Genomic DNA, 15,266 nt, shown 5'->3' on the forward strand with positions numbered 1-15,266 from the left:
ACTGCAAGCATCAGTCGTTTTCGGCTCTGGGGTGACGTTGCTTTCACGGCAGACTTTTTACGGGGTGGTTTGCCATTGCCTTCCCTAGTCATCTGCACTTTCCCCTCAGCAAGCTGAGTACTCATTTTACCGACCTCGGAAGGATGGAAGGCTGAGTCAACCTGGAGCCGGCTACCTGAATCCAGCTTCCGCTGGGATCGAACTCAGGTCATGAGCAGAGGGCTCCGACTGCAGTACTGCAGCTTTACCACTCTGCGCCACGGGGCTCTTATAAAGGAACATTTAGCTATATTTACAGCATAAAGGGCCTTTAAAAGGGGGGGCTGCTTCTGCTGCCTTCTGCTAGGCAGAGAAGTCTCGCAGGGGAGGCAGCCTAGGAGTGAGGTCGAGCCGCCACTTTCCTCCGCCCGTTGGGCGGGGGAGGCCACTCTCGGCAGCTGCCTACATGGCCTACTCCCACATGCCAGGCATGGCCTGGCCGCAACAGAAGACCTTGTTTTGCTTTAAAGCAATGCAACAGGTGTTGTTTGACATTTCAAAAGGCACAGGAGGAGGGAAAAAAGATCACCTGCTGCTGTGTTTCAGGCCTATCCACAATCAGGACCTTCGATCATTTTTTAAAAATGCTGAATTCTCCTCTCTAATGGCATCTGGAGCCACTGGTTCTCTCAAGGCTGCTGTCACAGCTCCTTTGTCTCTCGCGGGCCTATTTGAATTTGGCTAATACTTTCTGGTAAAATGTCTAAATTAGTAACTATCCCTAAAGTTTCAGGTAGTGAATGCTGCCACTTAATGGGGCTTTCTGTAAATATCTATTCAGGTGTGGGTAGCTGTGTGAGTCTGAAGCAACAGAGCAAAGTTTTATTCTGGGTCTAAGATTTCACATGGACACACACTTCTTCAGATACGCTAAACAGATGTCACCAGCCTTTACATCTAGGTAGAGGGTGGGGAAGGTGTTGCCAGGAAGGGCTGATTAGAGTCAAGATGCATAAATAACTGAGCAGTAAATACAGCTAAGACTAGATGAAGGCAATTGGGCAAACCTATGAATTGCAGCCAATTAGCATAGAGCATAATAAAAGGAGTTCACAAACGGATGCGAGAACTGAATGACATTAGCATGTGTAATGAGATCAGAAACCAGTATCTCTGTTAAGCTGTGGGGGGGGGGTTCCATTGTAACTCAGCAATCTCTTGTTCTAGTCTGCTTCTGAAATTCCTTTGCACTAAAAAGCTACTTTCCAAGTTCCCCACTGAATGTCCTGGAAAGCTGAAGTGCTCTCCCACAGGTTTCCCAGCTTCGTGATTCCTGATGCCAGATTTGTGTCCGTTTATTCTTTGACATGTTTGCCCTGTGCAGACAACTGAAGGGCGTCTGATCAGTGCCCTGTGCTACAAACAGAAGCTGATCAAGGAGAAACTCTCTGAATGAAACATTTCTATAAGGAATCAACCTCCTTGGCCAAACTGCCACAAGAAACCATAAACTATCTACTGCTCTCCAACGGAGATCCAATGGAGTTGCCGAAAAAAACAAAAACTCAAAAAGCTCTCTACACACACACACACACGATCTTAGCAAAAAGGCTGAGAAGTGAGTTTGAGTCCAGTGGTACAGCTCTCTAACCTGCATGCTGCTAAGAAGGCCTCATTTTGGGCAGGAGCTCACAGGAGTGGAGCTCCGAAACCTCTACATTTTATTGTGCTCTTACTTCCTTATCCTCATCCCCAAATACTTGCTTCTGGGTTCCATTGTTCAACTCCCCTGTGAAAATTTTGCTGAACTTTAAGATTTGACAAACTTTCTAATATTTTTCCCCACACACACACAAAAGGAAAATAACCCAAACATATAAAGCGGACAGATGGAAATCTTCATCAAGCCACTGTGGCCGCATAGGAGAAAGTAATTTTAAAAGTATGATGGGAGTAAGGTTTTATTGTGACAATTATAACTCAAAAAGCATTTTAAGGCAGCTGTTGAGCTGATGTAATTTAGTCCATCTTCTGGTGATGTCAGGGGTGTGTGGCATAGGCAAATGAGTTGTGCTAATGAGCTCCACCACCTCTTTTTCTACAAAATGACCCCTGCTGCTAATCCAAACAAGAACTCCTCCAACAATTATTGTTAACCTCTCAGTGCACAGACTCAGACCAGCAGAGGAATCAGTAATCTACTGGAGAACAGCCAGCAGCCCCCCCAGCCCACCAATAAACAAGACACTGACCACCAACTGCCATCAAAACAACTATACAAAAAAAGAGACTCCACAAAGACCCCTCTTGATGGTTGCAATGCGACATTGGATCTCTACAGTTGGAAAGCCAGTTTGGTGTCGTGGTTAAGAGTGCAGACCCTAATCTTGGAGAACCAGGTTTGATTCTCCACGCCTTCTCCACATACAACTGCTAGGTGACCTTGGATTAGTCACAAGTTCTCTCAGAGATTAGAAGTTGCTCTGAGACTCCAAGTGAAGGGTGGGGTATAAATCGAGTCTTCTGTTCTACACAAATGCTTCTGCCATAGTCAATAAATATCATTGTGTACAACAGAATCTCAAACACACAGGAAGAAGGGCCATAGACAATCTCAAGAACAACCCAGATATTATAATTGAAGACAAAGGTAGAGCCATTGTCATCATGAACAGAAGGCTCACTCTCAAATACTTCTTTTTATAAACAACTTTTCTAAGATCCCATACAGGAATACAAAAGAGAACTTAACAAGATTGTAAAGGAATTACCCCTGCACAATCAGGAACAAATCATTTCAAACACACCACAAGAACCTCCACCAGGTACCTGTTATCTTCTCTCCCCACATACACAATCCCTGCAACCCAGGGCACGACGTTATCTCAGGCACTATCAATGTGGGGATAGCTGAATACAAAGATGTTATCCTAAGACCCTATGCCATCAACGCTCCTAGTTATGTGCATGACACCATAGGTTTTCTGAGGCAAATGCAATCTTTGAACAGCCTTCCAGAGAATACTATTTTAGCCATCATCTCTGTACGCTGGCATCCCACACCAAGATGTATTACAAGCCACAAGGAACATGATTTCAGACAGCACCACAGCTGCCACCAAACTCGGCCATTTTGTTGTCACCCATAACCCCTTCAAATCTGATGACAAATTGTTCCTTCAGATCAATGGTACAGCCACAGACACCCACATGACCAGTGTTCCCTCTAAGCTGATTAGCGTGAGCTCACACATTTTTAGCCTCCAGCTCACACATTTTTGTCTTAGGAAGGATGCCCCCAGAACACAATAATTTATGCAGCAGCTCGCAACTCTTAACACCAGTAGTTCACAAGGTTCTGCAGCTTAGAGGGAACACTGCGCATGACCCCCCAGTTTGCTAACATCTTCATGGCCAACTTGGAGCAACACTTCCTAAATGACCCATTCACACCACTCTTAGACCTGCAGTATACTGATGACATCTTTATTGTCTGGACACACTGTAAAGAAGCCCTGGACAAATTCACCAGGCATTCAATGACTTTCACCTTACCATCAATCTAATAATGAACCAATCTATGCTAGAAATGCATTTTCTGGACACTGCTGTAATAATACATGATGGGTGCGCATAGACACCACCTTATACTGAAAACCGAAAGCCCAACAAACATATCTACATGCCTCCATCTATCATTCTAAATATACCAAATAATCCACTGTATACAATTAGGCTCTATGCTACAGCTGCATCTGTTCCAATCCTACAGAGATTCTCAACCAAGGAAATCTACAATGAGCGTTTCTGGAACTAGTTAAGTATCAACCTGACGAAGGTGAGAAACAGATTAACAAGTCAGAATGGTACCCAGGAAAAAAAACCTGTTGCAAGACAGGCCCAAAAGACAATAACAGAACACCACTAGTAGTTAGATACAGCTCTCAACTCAAAACAGATCAATACATCATCAAAGACTTAAAACTTCTAAGGGAGAATGACAGTTCTCTTTCACAAGTCCTGAGGACAAACCTTTTCTTGCCTAAAGACAGCCCCCCATCTTAAATAACTCCTCATCCTCAATAATGCAACATCTAATTTGAACACGAACACTGGAATCAGAGCTTGCAATAAACCCAGAGGCCAACTTTGCTGTCCTATAAACCCAGACAAAACAAACACTGACCCTAACAACATCTACACCATCTCAGAGTCATTCACCTGCTCATCTTCTAACACTGTATATGCCACTAAATGCCAACAGTGCCCTTCAGTTCTCTACATAGGGCAGAAAGGTCAAATCCTATGCCAAAGAATAAATCAACACAAATCTGAAATCAAGAATTACACAATTTAGAAACCTGCAGGGAGAACATTTCAACCTCCCAGAGGACTCAATAGGGGACCTCAAAGCAGTTTAAAAAAAATTGTGGAAAAAAAATTCAGACACAGACTGGAATGGGAGATACCTGATTTTACAAGTTATTACAACACTCAGGAGGACAATGAACCCCCAGGGCTTAACAGAGATATTGATTTCTTATCTCACTACACATGAGAATGTCACTCAGTTCTCACAGCTGTTTGTAAACTCTTCTATTATGCTGTATTCTATTCTGCTGCTATTCGCATGTCTTACCAATCCAGTCTTAGCTACATTTTACTGCGCATTTACTTATGCATCTTGCCTGTAATTGGTCCTTCCTGGCAATCTATATATAATGGTTGGTGACTTCAGTTTCAATGTATCTGACGAAGTGGGCACATGAAAGCTTACACCTAGTTTAAAACAATTAAATCCGATCTTGTCAGATATCTGAAGCTAAGCAGGATTGGCCCTGGTTAGTACTGGACAGGAGCGATGTTCCCTCTAAGCTAAGTTAGTGTGAGCTAGCTCACTTTTTTAGACTTCCATCTCACACAATGTTGTCTTAGCTCAAGAAAAATGGCCGCAGAGCAAAGTAATTTATGCAGTAGCTCATAACTTTAAAGCCAGTAGCTCACAAAGTAGAATTTTTGCTCACAAGACTCCACAGCTTCGAGGGAGTATTGGAGAGGCCACCAATGAATCCCAGGGTTGGTATGTAGAGGCAGGCATGACTTTTTTTGAGCAGGAACGCAGTTCTGGCTGGCTTGGCGATGGGGTGTGTGGCCTAATATGCAAATGAGTTCCTGCTGGGCCTTTTCTATGCAAAGCCCTGTGTGAAACAATGGTGATGTCAGGGGTGTGTGGCCTAATAGTCAAATGAGTTCCTGCTGGGCTTTGTCTACAAAAAAAGCCCTGGAGGCAGGCAATGGCAAACCACCTCCGTCCCTTGCCTTGAAAACCCTATGGGGTCACCACAGGTCAGCACTTTACACTCACAAATGATCCACAAAATCCCAATAATGAAATTGCTCTCCCCCATCTGAGGCATACAAAATCTTACCTAAGAAATTGGCTTCTCTGTCATCTTCCTGCTTGATCTGCACAGGGAACTCCATCTTCAGGCTCTCTGGAGGTTTCAGGTCTAATGGGGAGAAGTCAGCAGACATCCCCTCCTGCAGCCCTGGTGCCTGAAAGAGATTGATGCCAATTCTGTAAGGCTGGAAAAGTGATTAATGCTACCTTAACAGATATACCCAATTCCATGCCCTGGCACAAGCTGCTACCTACGCTGTAAGCAAAAAGGCAGCAAATGGAGTCACGTTACTTCCCATTCAGATTAAAAGTCAGTTCACTTGCAGGAAAACTGAAGAAGGTCCAGCATATGATTACAAAGAGTCAGAGCTCCCTTCCTCAGGTGCACTGAGGAATCAATTCATCAAGCCAATGTACATGCACAACAGAAAGGTGAGAGGGTGGAAGAAGAAGAAGAAGATAATATTGGATTTATATCCTGCCCTCCACTCCAAAGAGTCTCAGAGTGGCTCACAGTCTCCTTTCCCTTCCTCCCCCACAACAGACACCCTGTGAGGTGGGTGGGGCTGGAGAGGGCTCTCACAGCAGCTGCCCTTTCAAGGACAACCTCTGCCAGAGCTATGGCTGACCCAAGGCCATGCTAGCAGGTGCAAGTGGAAGAGTGGGGAATCAAACCCGGTTCTCCCAGATAAGAGTCCGCACACTTAACCACTACACCAAACTGGCTCTCCTAGTGTCAGAGAGTCCAGTTCAGCACTGTGTAAGAGCAGCACTGTGTTGCTAAAAGGAACTTCAAAGGGGGAATCCGATGAGAAATTGCTGAATTGGAGAAAGAATTTCCCAGACTTAGCAAAGGCCTGGATTTCCTATGCCTTATACTCAGGGGTCGTTTTGTAGAGAAATAGGTGGTGAAGCTCATCCAGGGATTGTTATGCAGCTGCACCTATTATTCAATGGGCAAGGTGGGGAGGAGGAAGGGGAACCCTCAGAAAGGTTCAGGAGTTGCATTCCTGTGAGCTCCTGCTGAATCCGAGGCCTGCTTATATTGAATTAGACCTTTGATCCATCAAGGACAGTTTTGTCTACTCAGACTAGCAATGACTCTCAAGTGCTGCTGATGGGCGGGGGGGGGGGGGGGAGTGCCACTGAACCACAGCTCCTGTAATAAGAAGTCCTAAAAATACTAAAATTCTAGTCGAGTAGCAACTTAATAGATCCACAAACCATTCCCAGGCAGTGTTCCCTCTGAGTTAGTGTGAGCTAGCTCACGGATTTTTAGCCTCTGGCTCACACATTTTTGTCTTAGCTCAGGAAGGATGACGCCAGAGTACACTAATTTATGCAGCAGCTCACAACTTTAATGCCAGTAGCTCACAAAGTAGAATTTTTGCTCACGAGACTCCAAAGCTTAAGGGGAACATTGTTCCCAGGTACAACCGTTCCTCAGGCAAACCTCACTCTGTGAGATAACGCAACAAAGGTGCTACTATCCATTCCAGATCTTAATTATTTCTGCTACATCTCTGCAACTTTCTATTGTATTTGCTTATCTCATTTACAACAATGCCCTCCTGACCATTCTTGTTTTATTCAAACGTGTGGGAGCCTTCCATTCCTAAACTCCTCAGGCAGGCCATTCCACAGGTTGGGGGCTATGGGCTAGGGTTGCCAACCTTCAGGTGGTGGCTGAAGAGCTCCTGGGATTACAACTGATCTCAGGTGACAAAGGCCAGCTCCCCTGGAGAAAACAGCTGCTTTGGAAGGTAGACTCTGTGGCATTATTTCCTGTTACCCAAACTGGACCCAAAGAAAGGGAAATTAGAATAACGTAAAGTTGGAAGGGACCTCAAGGGTCATCTAGCCCAACCCCCTGCACAGTGCAGGAAATGCACAACTACCTCCCCCCCACAACCCCAGTGACCCCTGCATCTTACCCATAAGATGGCAAAAAATCTCCAGGATCCTTGGCCAAACTGGCCTGGAGAAAAATTGCTGACTGACTCCAAAGTTGCGATTAGCACTACCCTGGGCATGTAAGAAAGGGTCATGAGAACTAAACTCTGATGCAACCCTTCTTGTCCTTCTCATGATCTGCCTAAGTTCCCAGAATCAGCATTGCCGTCAGATGGCCATCTAGCCTCTGCTTAAAAACTTCCAAAAGTTAGTTTTAGAGGGTCGCTAGAAAATTAGCTTTAAAGGTGCTCCAGAAAAGAATAACACAGGACTTTGATTTGTGTATACCAGGGTATATCTTGGTTGGGGTATCCCACAATCAAGTTATGAAGAGAGTGATTATAGACACAAAACTGTTTTACTGTATACCAGGCTCATAGCTACAGGGGTCCCAGGGGGCCAGACCCCACAAATCTCCTCCCCCCCCCCGATTTACCTTTCTGGTCCCTCCACTGCTCGCCCGCTGCCTTTCTCGCCTGCTTTTCTCTCCTGCCCACTGCCTTCCCAGCTCACCTCTCACCTTTCTCGCCCGTCTTCCTCGCTCACACGCCACCTTCCTTGCCTGCCTGCTGCCTTCCTTGCTCACCTGCCGCCTTCCTCGCCTGCCTTTCTTGCTTGCTACCTTCCTCGCCCACCTGCCACCTTCCTCGCCCGCCTGCCGCCTTCTTCACCTGCCTTCTTGCTTGCTCGCCGCCTTCCTCGTCTGCCTTTCTTACTCGTCCACTGCCTTACTCGCTCGCCTGCACCCCCCATCGAAAATTTTCTGGCTATGGGCCTGCTGTATACAAAACAAAAGAAGTAAAAAATGTAAAGATCAGTTCCCCTGCAGAAAATGGCCACTTTGGAAGGTGGACGCTATGGCATTCAAGTCCCTCCTCTCCCCAGATCTGGCTCTTTTCAGGCTGCGCACCATACTCCATATCTCCAGGTATTTCCCAACCTGGAGCTGGCAATTTAAGCTGCTGGGTGGCACTAGTGGAAGGCCCTGTTCCATTGAGTTAAAGTGTCACAGGAAGCTGCCCCAAGACAGTGATCGGTTTGCGGCAAACACCAACGAGGATTCCTTTACGCGGTCCGGGATGGACAAGAATTTAGAGCACACTTGGTAGCTTTCTTGGAGTCCTTGGATCCTGTCCATACCCATCACAGTAACCAGGCCAAGATGACACCAGGACAGCCCAACCTTCAAGGTGCCAAGGACTCCTCTCTCTCTCTCTCTGGTGTGTGTGTGTGTGTGAAGTACTATCAAGTCGCAGCTAACTGCTCCTTTCAGAGGGGACCCTTAGAGCCTTCCCTATCCTGCGCCTGAGCTTAAGAAGGGGAGGGGTCCGATGCTGGAGGAGCTGCCCAGCAAGGGTTGTCAGATTCAGGCTTGTAAACTCCTAGAGATTTGGAGACGGAACCTAGAGAGGGCAGGGACTTCAGTGGGGTGCAAGGCCATAGACTAAAGCATCCGTTTTCTCTAGGGGAGCTGATCTCTCTGTAGTCTGGAGATGAGGTGTAAATCGGGGGGGGGGTCTCACCTGGAGGCTGGCATCCCTACCCGACCCAGCTCAGCCTGGGAGGAGACTTTGGGCTGGCCACGTGCAGCGCCCTCTCTTCCAGCCAGCCCGGGGTCTCTTTTTCAGACCCTCCACTTCCTTGCGGCCCGCTGGCTTGCACTCACCTCCTCCATGCGGCCTTCGCCTCTTGCCTAATTCATTGCAAGGAGAGAATGGGGAGGGCAAGGGGCGGACCGAGAAGACAAGGCGGCTCTCACTCCGGTGGCCTCTCTAGGAAACACAACTCGGTGCGCTTAACCCTTTCCGGCCTTCCCTGGAAAGTAATACTGGCCTTTGTTAGAGCCAAGGGCCGCCGTGTTGGTCTGAAGCAGTAGAACAAAACAAGAGTCAAGTGGTCCCTTTAAGACCAACCAAGTTTTATTCAGAATGTAAGCTTTCGTGTGCTATAAGCACACTTCATCAGACAACAGGATGGAATGGCAAGCAGTCCAGTTAACATAAACTAACAAACACCAGACCCCAATTTGTGACTCTCTTTTAATCTGCTAAAAAACATTTCCATGACTCTGCATACTAGCTCACTGCCCGCTTTCTCTATATTTAGGACTGCTTGCCATTCCATCCTGTTGTCTGATGAAGTGTGCTTCTCGCACATGAAAGCTTACATTATGAATAAAACTTGCTTGGTCTTAAAGGTGCAACTTGACTCTTGCTTTGGCCTTTGTTAGGGTTGTCAGCATCCCGGTGGGGCCTGGAGATATGCTTTTGCAACTGATTTCCAGCCAGCAAAGATCAGCTCCCCTGGATAAAAATGGCTGCTTTGAAGGGTGTCGCATTGTGTCATGCTGAGGCCCCTCCCTTCCTCAAACTCTGCCCTCTCCCGGATCCACCCCCAAAGTCCCAGGTATTTTCCAACACAGACCTGGCAGCTCTAGGCCCACTGACAAGTGGGGGGGGGGGCAGAGATGAGGGTTGCTAACCTCCAGATGGGGCCTGGAGATCTACTGAAATTACAGAGATCAGTTCCCCTAGAGAAAATAGCAATTCTGGGATTATGAGATTATGCTCTAAAGCATTATATCTAATGGTGACATCTGGGGGTGTGGCCCAAAATGCAAATGAGCTCCTGCTGGCTTTTTTCTACAAAAAAAGCCCTGACTCTGTGGCATTATACCCCCTGAAGCCCCTCCCTTCCCCAAACCCCACTGGGCCCACCCACGCGGGCCCACCCCCCAACACTGCAGGAAATTCCCTACCCGGAGATGGCAAACTTTACCTGACAGAAACTCTTTCTTGCTCCTTGGGGTGGAACAGAAAAAATTCAGCCGAATGCAACGATTCCTTTGCCTCCCTGTGGCAGGAAAAGTTACACCGGCTGAATTTCTGCCTGTCCCGATGCCCAGGAAAGGGACAACAGGGAAGGTTGGAGGACAGTGCACAGCTGGACACTCCAAGTTTAGTTATTGCTGAATAAACGGACAGGAAAGAGGTGCTGGGACTAGCAGCACCCCCTCACCCTGAAGCTTTGCCTGTCTTACCTTGCAATTCTAAACCCACCTACCCCAGAGTGAACTCCATTGAGACCAATGGGACTTAGTTCTGGGTAAACACATTTAGAATTAGTTAACTGAACAGAAAAATGCTTATTGCCTTACTTCATTTCTACACTGCTTTTCTCCCTCCTGAAAACATCAAGCAACTTACCCTGTATTCCAACCTCTAGTTTATTTAACAAGGAAGAAAGGGGCAGTTGGCACATGCTCAGAGGTGTGCTTTATTTTATGCTTCCATGGGACATGAAATTCAACAGCTGAGACCTGGCTGTGGTTGATGGTGAGCTTGGGGTAACCCAACACAAAAACCCTGAGAATCCCTCCTTTGGAACCATGTTTTTTTGCTCCTGTGGCACCACAAAGCCAGGATGCATGGTTTTTGCTATACAATATGTGGCTATACAATAAGTGATCTGATAGTGAGTGTAGGATGAAAAAAATGAGGATCTGTGCGTTGGAACTGTGTTTTTTCACTATTGTGGTGTCAAGAATCCGTGGAGGCGTGATTTTTGTGGTGCTGGGATGGCCAAACTTACTTAACATAAGAGCCACATAGAATCAATGCCAGATGTTTGAGAACCTCAAGACATGAACATCAGATGCTTGAGGGAGGGAAGGAAGGAAATAGATGGGAGAGGAAGGAGAGAGAAGTGGAAAGAAAGTAATTTTAGCTATTCTCCAAGCTGCTGGCTGGCTTGATGAAGTGATTCAAAGAGGCAAATCCCTTCTCCAAGCTGGCCAATGGGGCCATGGCAGTTTTAAAAGCCCCGCAATAGGTGTGAAAGAGTCACATGTGGCTCCCGAGCCACAGTTTGGCCACCCTTGGTCTACAGCAGGGGTGGCCAAATTGTGGCTGGGGAGCCACATGTAGCTCTTTTATGCATACCATGTGGCACTCGAAGCCTCCACCACCCAGTTGGTTGGCTGGGAAAAGGCATTTCTCTCTTTAAATCACATCTCTGAGCCAAACCAGCCCATGGTGTGGAGAATGCATTTAAAGTTAAAGTTGGTTTCTTTCCACCTCCCCTCCCTCTTTCTTCCCCCTCATCTATTTGCCTACCTTTTTTCCTTCCTGTCTTGCAGCTCTCAAACACCTGATGTTCATGTCTTGCGGCTCTCAAACACCTGACCTTTATTCTATGTGGCTCTTACATTAAGCAAGTTTGGTCACCCCTGGTCTACAGTATGATGGTGGTTTAATTTTGTTTCTGTGTAAAAACTCCTATGAATTCATGAGGATCTGTGCTATGGAACCACATTTTTGCACTGTTGTGGTGCTACTAATCAGTGGGTGCATTTTTTTTGGGGGGGGGGGGAATGCTACCTATAGCCTGAGACATGTTCTCTGCAGTATGATGGTTTTATTTTGTTTCTATGTAAAAACCATATGGATTCATGAGAATCCATTTTTTATTTATATGTATATTTTATTATTATTATTCATTATCCATTTCTCTACATACTTTCTGATATCCATTTTACATTTCCCCCCCCAACCCATCCCCCCTTAGTCTATACATCCTCTTCTTCTTCCAGCCAGCGGCAAAGGACTTGAAGCTTCCACTGAATGTCCACTCTCCTTTCTTCCTTCGCCCATTTCAGGTAGGTCCGCCACTTTTCCTTAATTCTTGATCTTCTTTCCTCCCATGATTCTTCTTGAGACATTATAGCAGCTATATCTGACTGAACAAAATCAGAGAGATATGCCAAGTTCTTTCCTTCCATTTACTTTTATCCTTCCATCCTGCCGCTAATACCGCTTTACCCGCTGATATCATTGCTTTTAGTAAATCTTGATTATTCTTCCCTATTGTCTCATTCCCTAATACACTCATCTGCATTAATTCAAAGTTAATTCTCGGCTCTACCTGAAAGAATTTCTTTATCATTCCCACTACCATTTCCCATAATTTCTTGGCCTCAGGGCACTCCCACCACATGTGGGTGCACCATCCCTTCTCTTTCTTACAGTGCCAACACTTATGGCTCAACCCAGGAAACATATTGGCTAAAGTAGCCGGAGTTCTATACCATTGAGTGAAAAATTTCAGTTCCATTTCTCTAACCTTATGAATCTTAACTTTTTTTAAACCTTCCATTAACTTCTCCCCTGTTCGTTTCGTTATTTGGCCTTCTGAATAGATAGATAGATAAATTTATTGTCATTGTTCTCAACAAAAAGAGAGCAACGAAATGAGGTGCTCTTCCACAAACATACCAACACATCAAACACACATATTCATAAACCATTTAAAATACATCTAAAACCATTTAAACCATTAAAACCATTAAAACCATTTAAATACATCTAAAACAGATAAACATTCATAAAACCATTTAAACCATTTAAACCATTTAAATACATCTAAAACAGATAATCCTTCATAACCCTGCATTTAACCTAACCACAGCACTTGGATAGAAACTGTCCTTAAATCTGTTTGTCCTAGCCTTCAACACTCTATATCGTCTACCTGACGGTAAGATCTCAAATAGCAAATGGCCCAGATGTGAAGGGTCCCTTAGGATCATTTGTATCTTCCTTTTACATCCCATATTATACAGATCCACCAATGAGGGGAGAGAACATCCACAAATCTTTTGTGCTCTTCTCGTCACTCTTTGGAGCACCCTTCTCTCTGCTTCCGTGCAGCTCCCAAACCACGCGCAGAGGCAATAAGATAAAATGCTCTCAATGGAACTACAATAAAAGGCAACCAGCAGACTCCCTGACAGTTCAACTCCATGTCCGTTGAAGGTAGCTTATTGCTCCTTCGTTGCCTGAATTCATACTCCTGTATAAGATGCTTACTATTCCATGAGAATCCATTTATAAAGTAATCTAGATCCAACTTTTGCCCAGACCCCCCAACAAACACGCACAAAGTTGGCTTGCTCAGCTGCCTGGTGTGTGAAAAGGAACAGGAGAAGCTTTCCCCCACCCAGTGCAAAGCCCAGGTCCCTTAATCAGCAGCAGACTAACACAGGCGCTCCTTGCTACTTTTGAGACCAACGAAGTTTAATTCTGAGTGTAAGCTCTGGTTTGTATACATACTTCATCAGATGAAGTGTGCAAGCGGATGAAAGCTTATACCCAGAATAAAATTTTGTTGATCTTAAAGTTGCCACTAAACTCCCAACGTTGTTCTGTTGCTTCAGGTGAGGGCTGCCGATCCCCAGGTGGGGGCAGGAGATCCCCTGGTTTGGAGGCCCTCTCCCTGCTTTAGGGTCATCAGAAAGTGTGTGTGGGGGGGAGGGAAATGTCTGCTGGGAACTCCATTATACTCTATGGAGACTGATTCCCATAGGGAATAATGGAAAATTGATCCATGAGTATCTGGGACCTTTACAGGGCTGTTTTTTGAGGCAGATGCACCAAATTTTCAGCATAGCATCCAGTGCCTCTCCTAAAAATATTCCCCAAGTTTCAAAAAGATTGGATGAGGTGGACCAATTCTATGAGCCCCCAAAGAAGGTGCCCCCCTTCATTATTTACAAAAGGAGGGAAGGCATTTTAAAAGTATGCAGTCCTTTTAAATGTGCTTGTTACACCTTTGCTCCTGGCTCCACCTCCAAAGTCTCCTGGCTGCACCCCCAAAGCCCCCAGATATTTATTGAGTCGGACCTGGCAACCCTACTTCAGACCAGCATGGCTGCCCACCTGAATCCACAGCTGTTCCTCTTGAGACTTCCCCTCTGTTTCTTTCAGCACATCCACTTCTCCTTCTAGGCACAAAAGAGCAAAGGCCAGTTCCAAAGTTGGCAACCCTCCACTCCAGCCTGAAGATTTACTGAGCCACCAAGGCAGGCAACAGGGCAAGGAAATCAGCTCTTCTCACTTTTCCAAGATGTTCTATAGATTCACAGGAACTTCTAACCTCTTCCCTTAAGGGTGAGAAGTTCCAGGGGCAGAGAGCTACCTGGATTTGCTTTACTTAGGATCAGAGAACATTTGAGACTAAGAGCATTTCCTAGCCAAGGCTGGCTTTGTTTACTTTCATGCAAGGAGGCTGTGGGCCAATTCTGCACTAGACCTTGAATCCTGGTTCAGCCCTGTCTGCAAACCAACATTCTACACTTGAATCATGAAATCACAGAAACAGACAGGATTGCCTTCATGCTGGCCGTAGCACGATTGGAGGTTGCTGCACACTGGAAAGACAAGGCTCTGCTTTCAATACTTGGAGAACCCAACTGTGGGATTATTTCCTACTAAGCAAAATCTCAATTTATAGTGCTGATGCTCTGACAGAATGTACTCAAGAAAAATTCACTGTGTTCTGGTTCCAAACATCATATTCTCCCAAAAACCTGTTTTTATCATGATATGCTCTATTTATAATATGTTCTGGGCTCACTTTCTCTCCTCTGGTCTGAATACAAAAAACGGTGAGCTCTAAATAGTTGAGTTTGATTAACTGGATTTCTTAAATTAATATTGGGACAGTTGTTTGTACATTCCTACAGTAGAATCAGTCAATAGAATGTATTTTCACCATATCCTCTTCAGTGTAATTGCGTGACTGCTCCTTGGTTCTCCGTTTTATAGATCACTCTTTCTTTTTTAAAAAAATTTGATTATATCCTCACAAAGGATGCATTATTTGAGGTGATAGAGTGCAGTGTTCTTTATTGTAAACTGAAAATGTTAAAAAATCTGATTTAAAAAAAATCACAGACACCAACTCTATAAATTTATGGTTCTAGTATAGAAAATCAGTCTGGGGGACAGGGCTGAACTTGGATTAAAGGTCTAGTGCGGAATTTGCCAATGTGGAGGGGAAAATGCGCTTCCAGACCCGGAGACCGGATGTTTTCTTCATGGTCTCCTTCAAAAGAAAAGCCTCCACTGTCGTTTTTCTGCCCGTCGGCAGTGTT

General features: G+C 45.4%; 1 protein-coding gene across 1 annotated transcript in view; it reads right to left on the reverse strand.

Moving 5' to 3' along the window:
- Positions 1 to 15,266, reverse strand: part of LOC132571824 (uncharacterized) — a 50,594-nt gene that overhangs the window by 5,322 nt on the left and 30,006 nt on the right. Inside the window, exons 8-9 of the mRNA XM_060238616.1 lie at positions 14,050 to 14,114; positions 5,409 to 5,535 (exon numbers count right to left, since the gene is read on the reverse strand). Of these exons, the coding sequence (XP_060094599.1) occupies positions 5,409 to 5,535; positions 14,050 to 14,114 (192 nt within the window). The remainder of the gene's footprint in view (positions 1 to 5,408; positions 5,536 to 14,049; positions 14,115 to 15,266) is intronic.

Source organism: Heteronotia binoei, chromosome 5 (assembly GCF_032191835.1).
Source record: "Heteronotia binoei isolate CCM8104 ecotype False Entrance Well chromosome 5, APGP_CSIRO_Hbin_v1, whole genome shotgun sequence".
NCBI classification, from domain to species: Eukaryota; Metazoa; Chordata; class Lepidosauria; order Squamata; family Gekkonidae; genus Heteronotia; species Heteronotia binoei.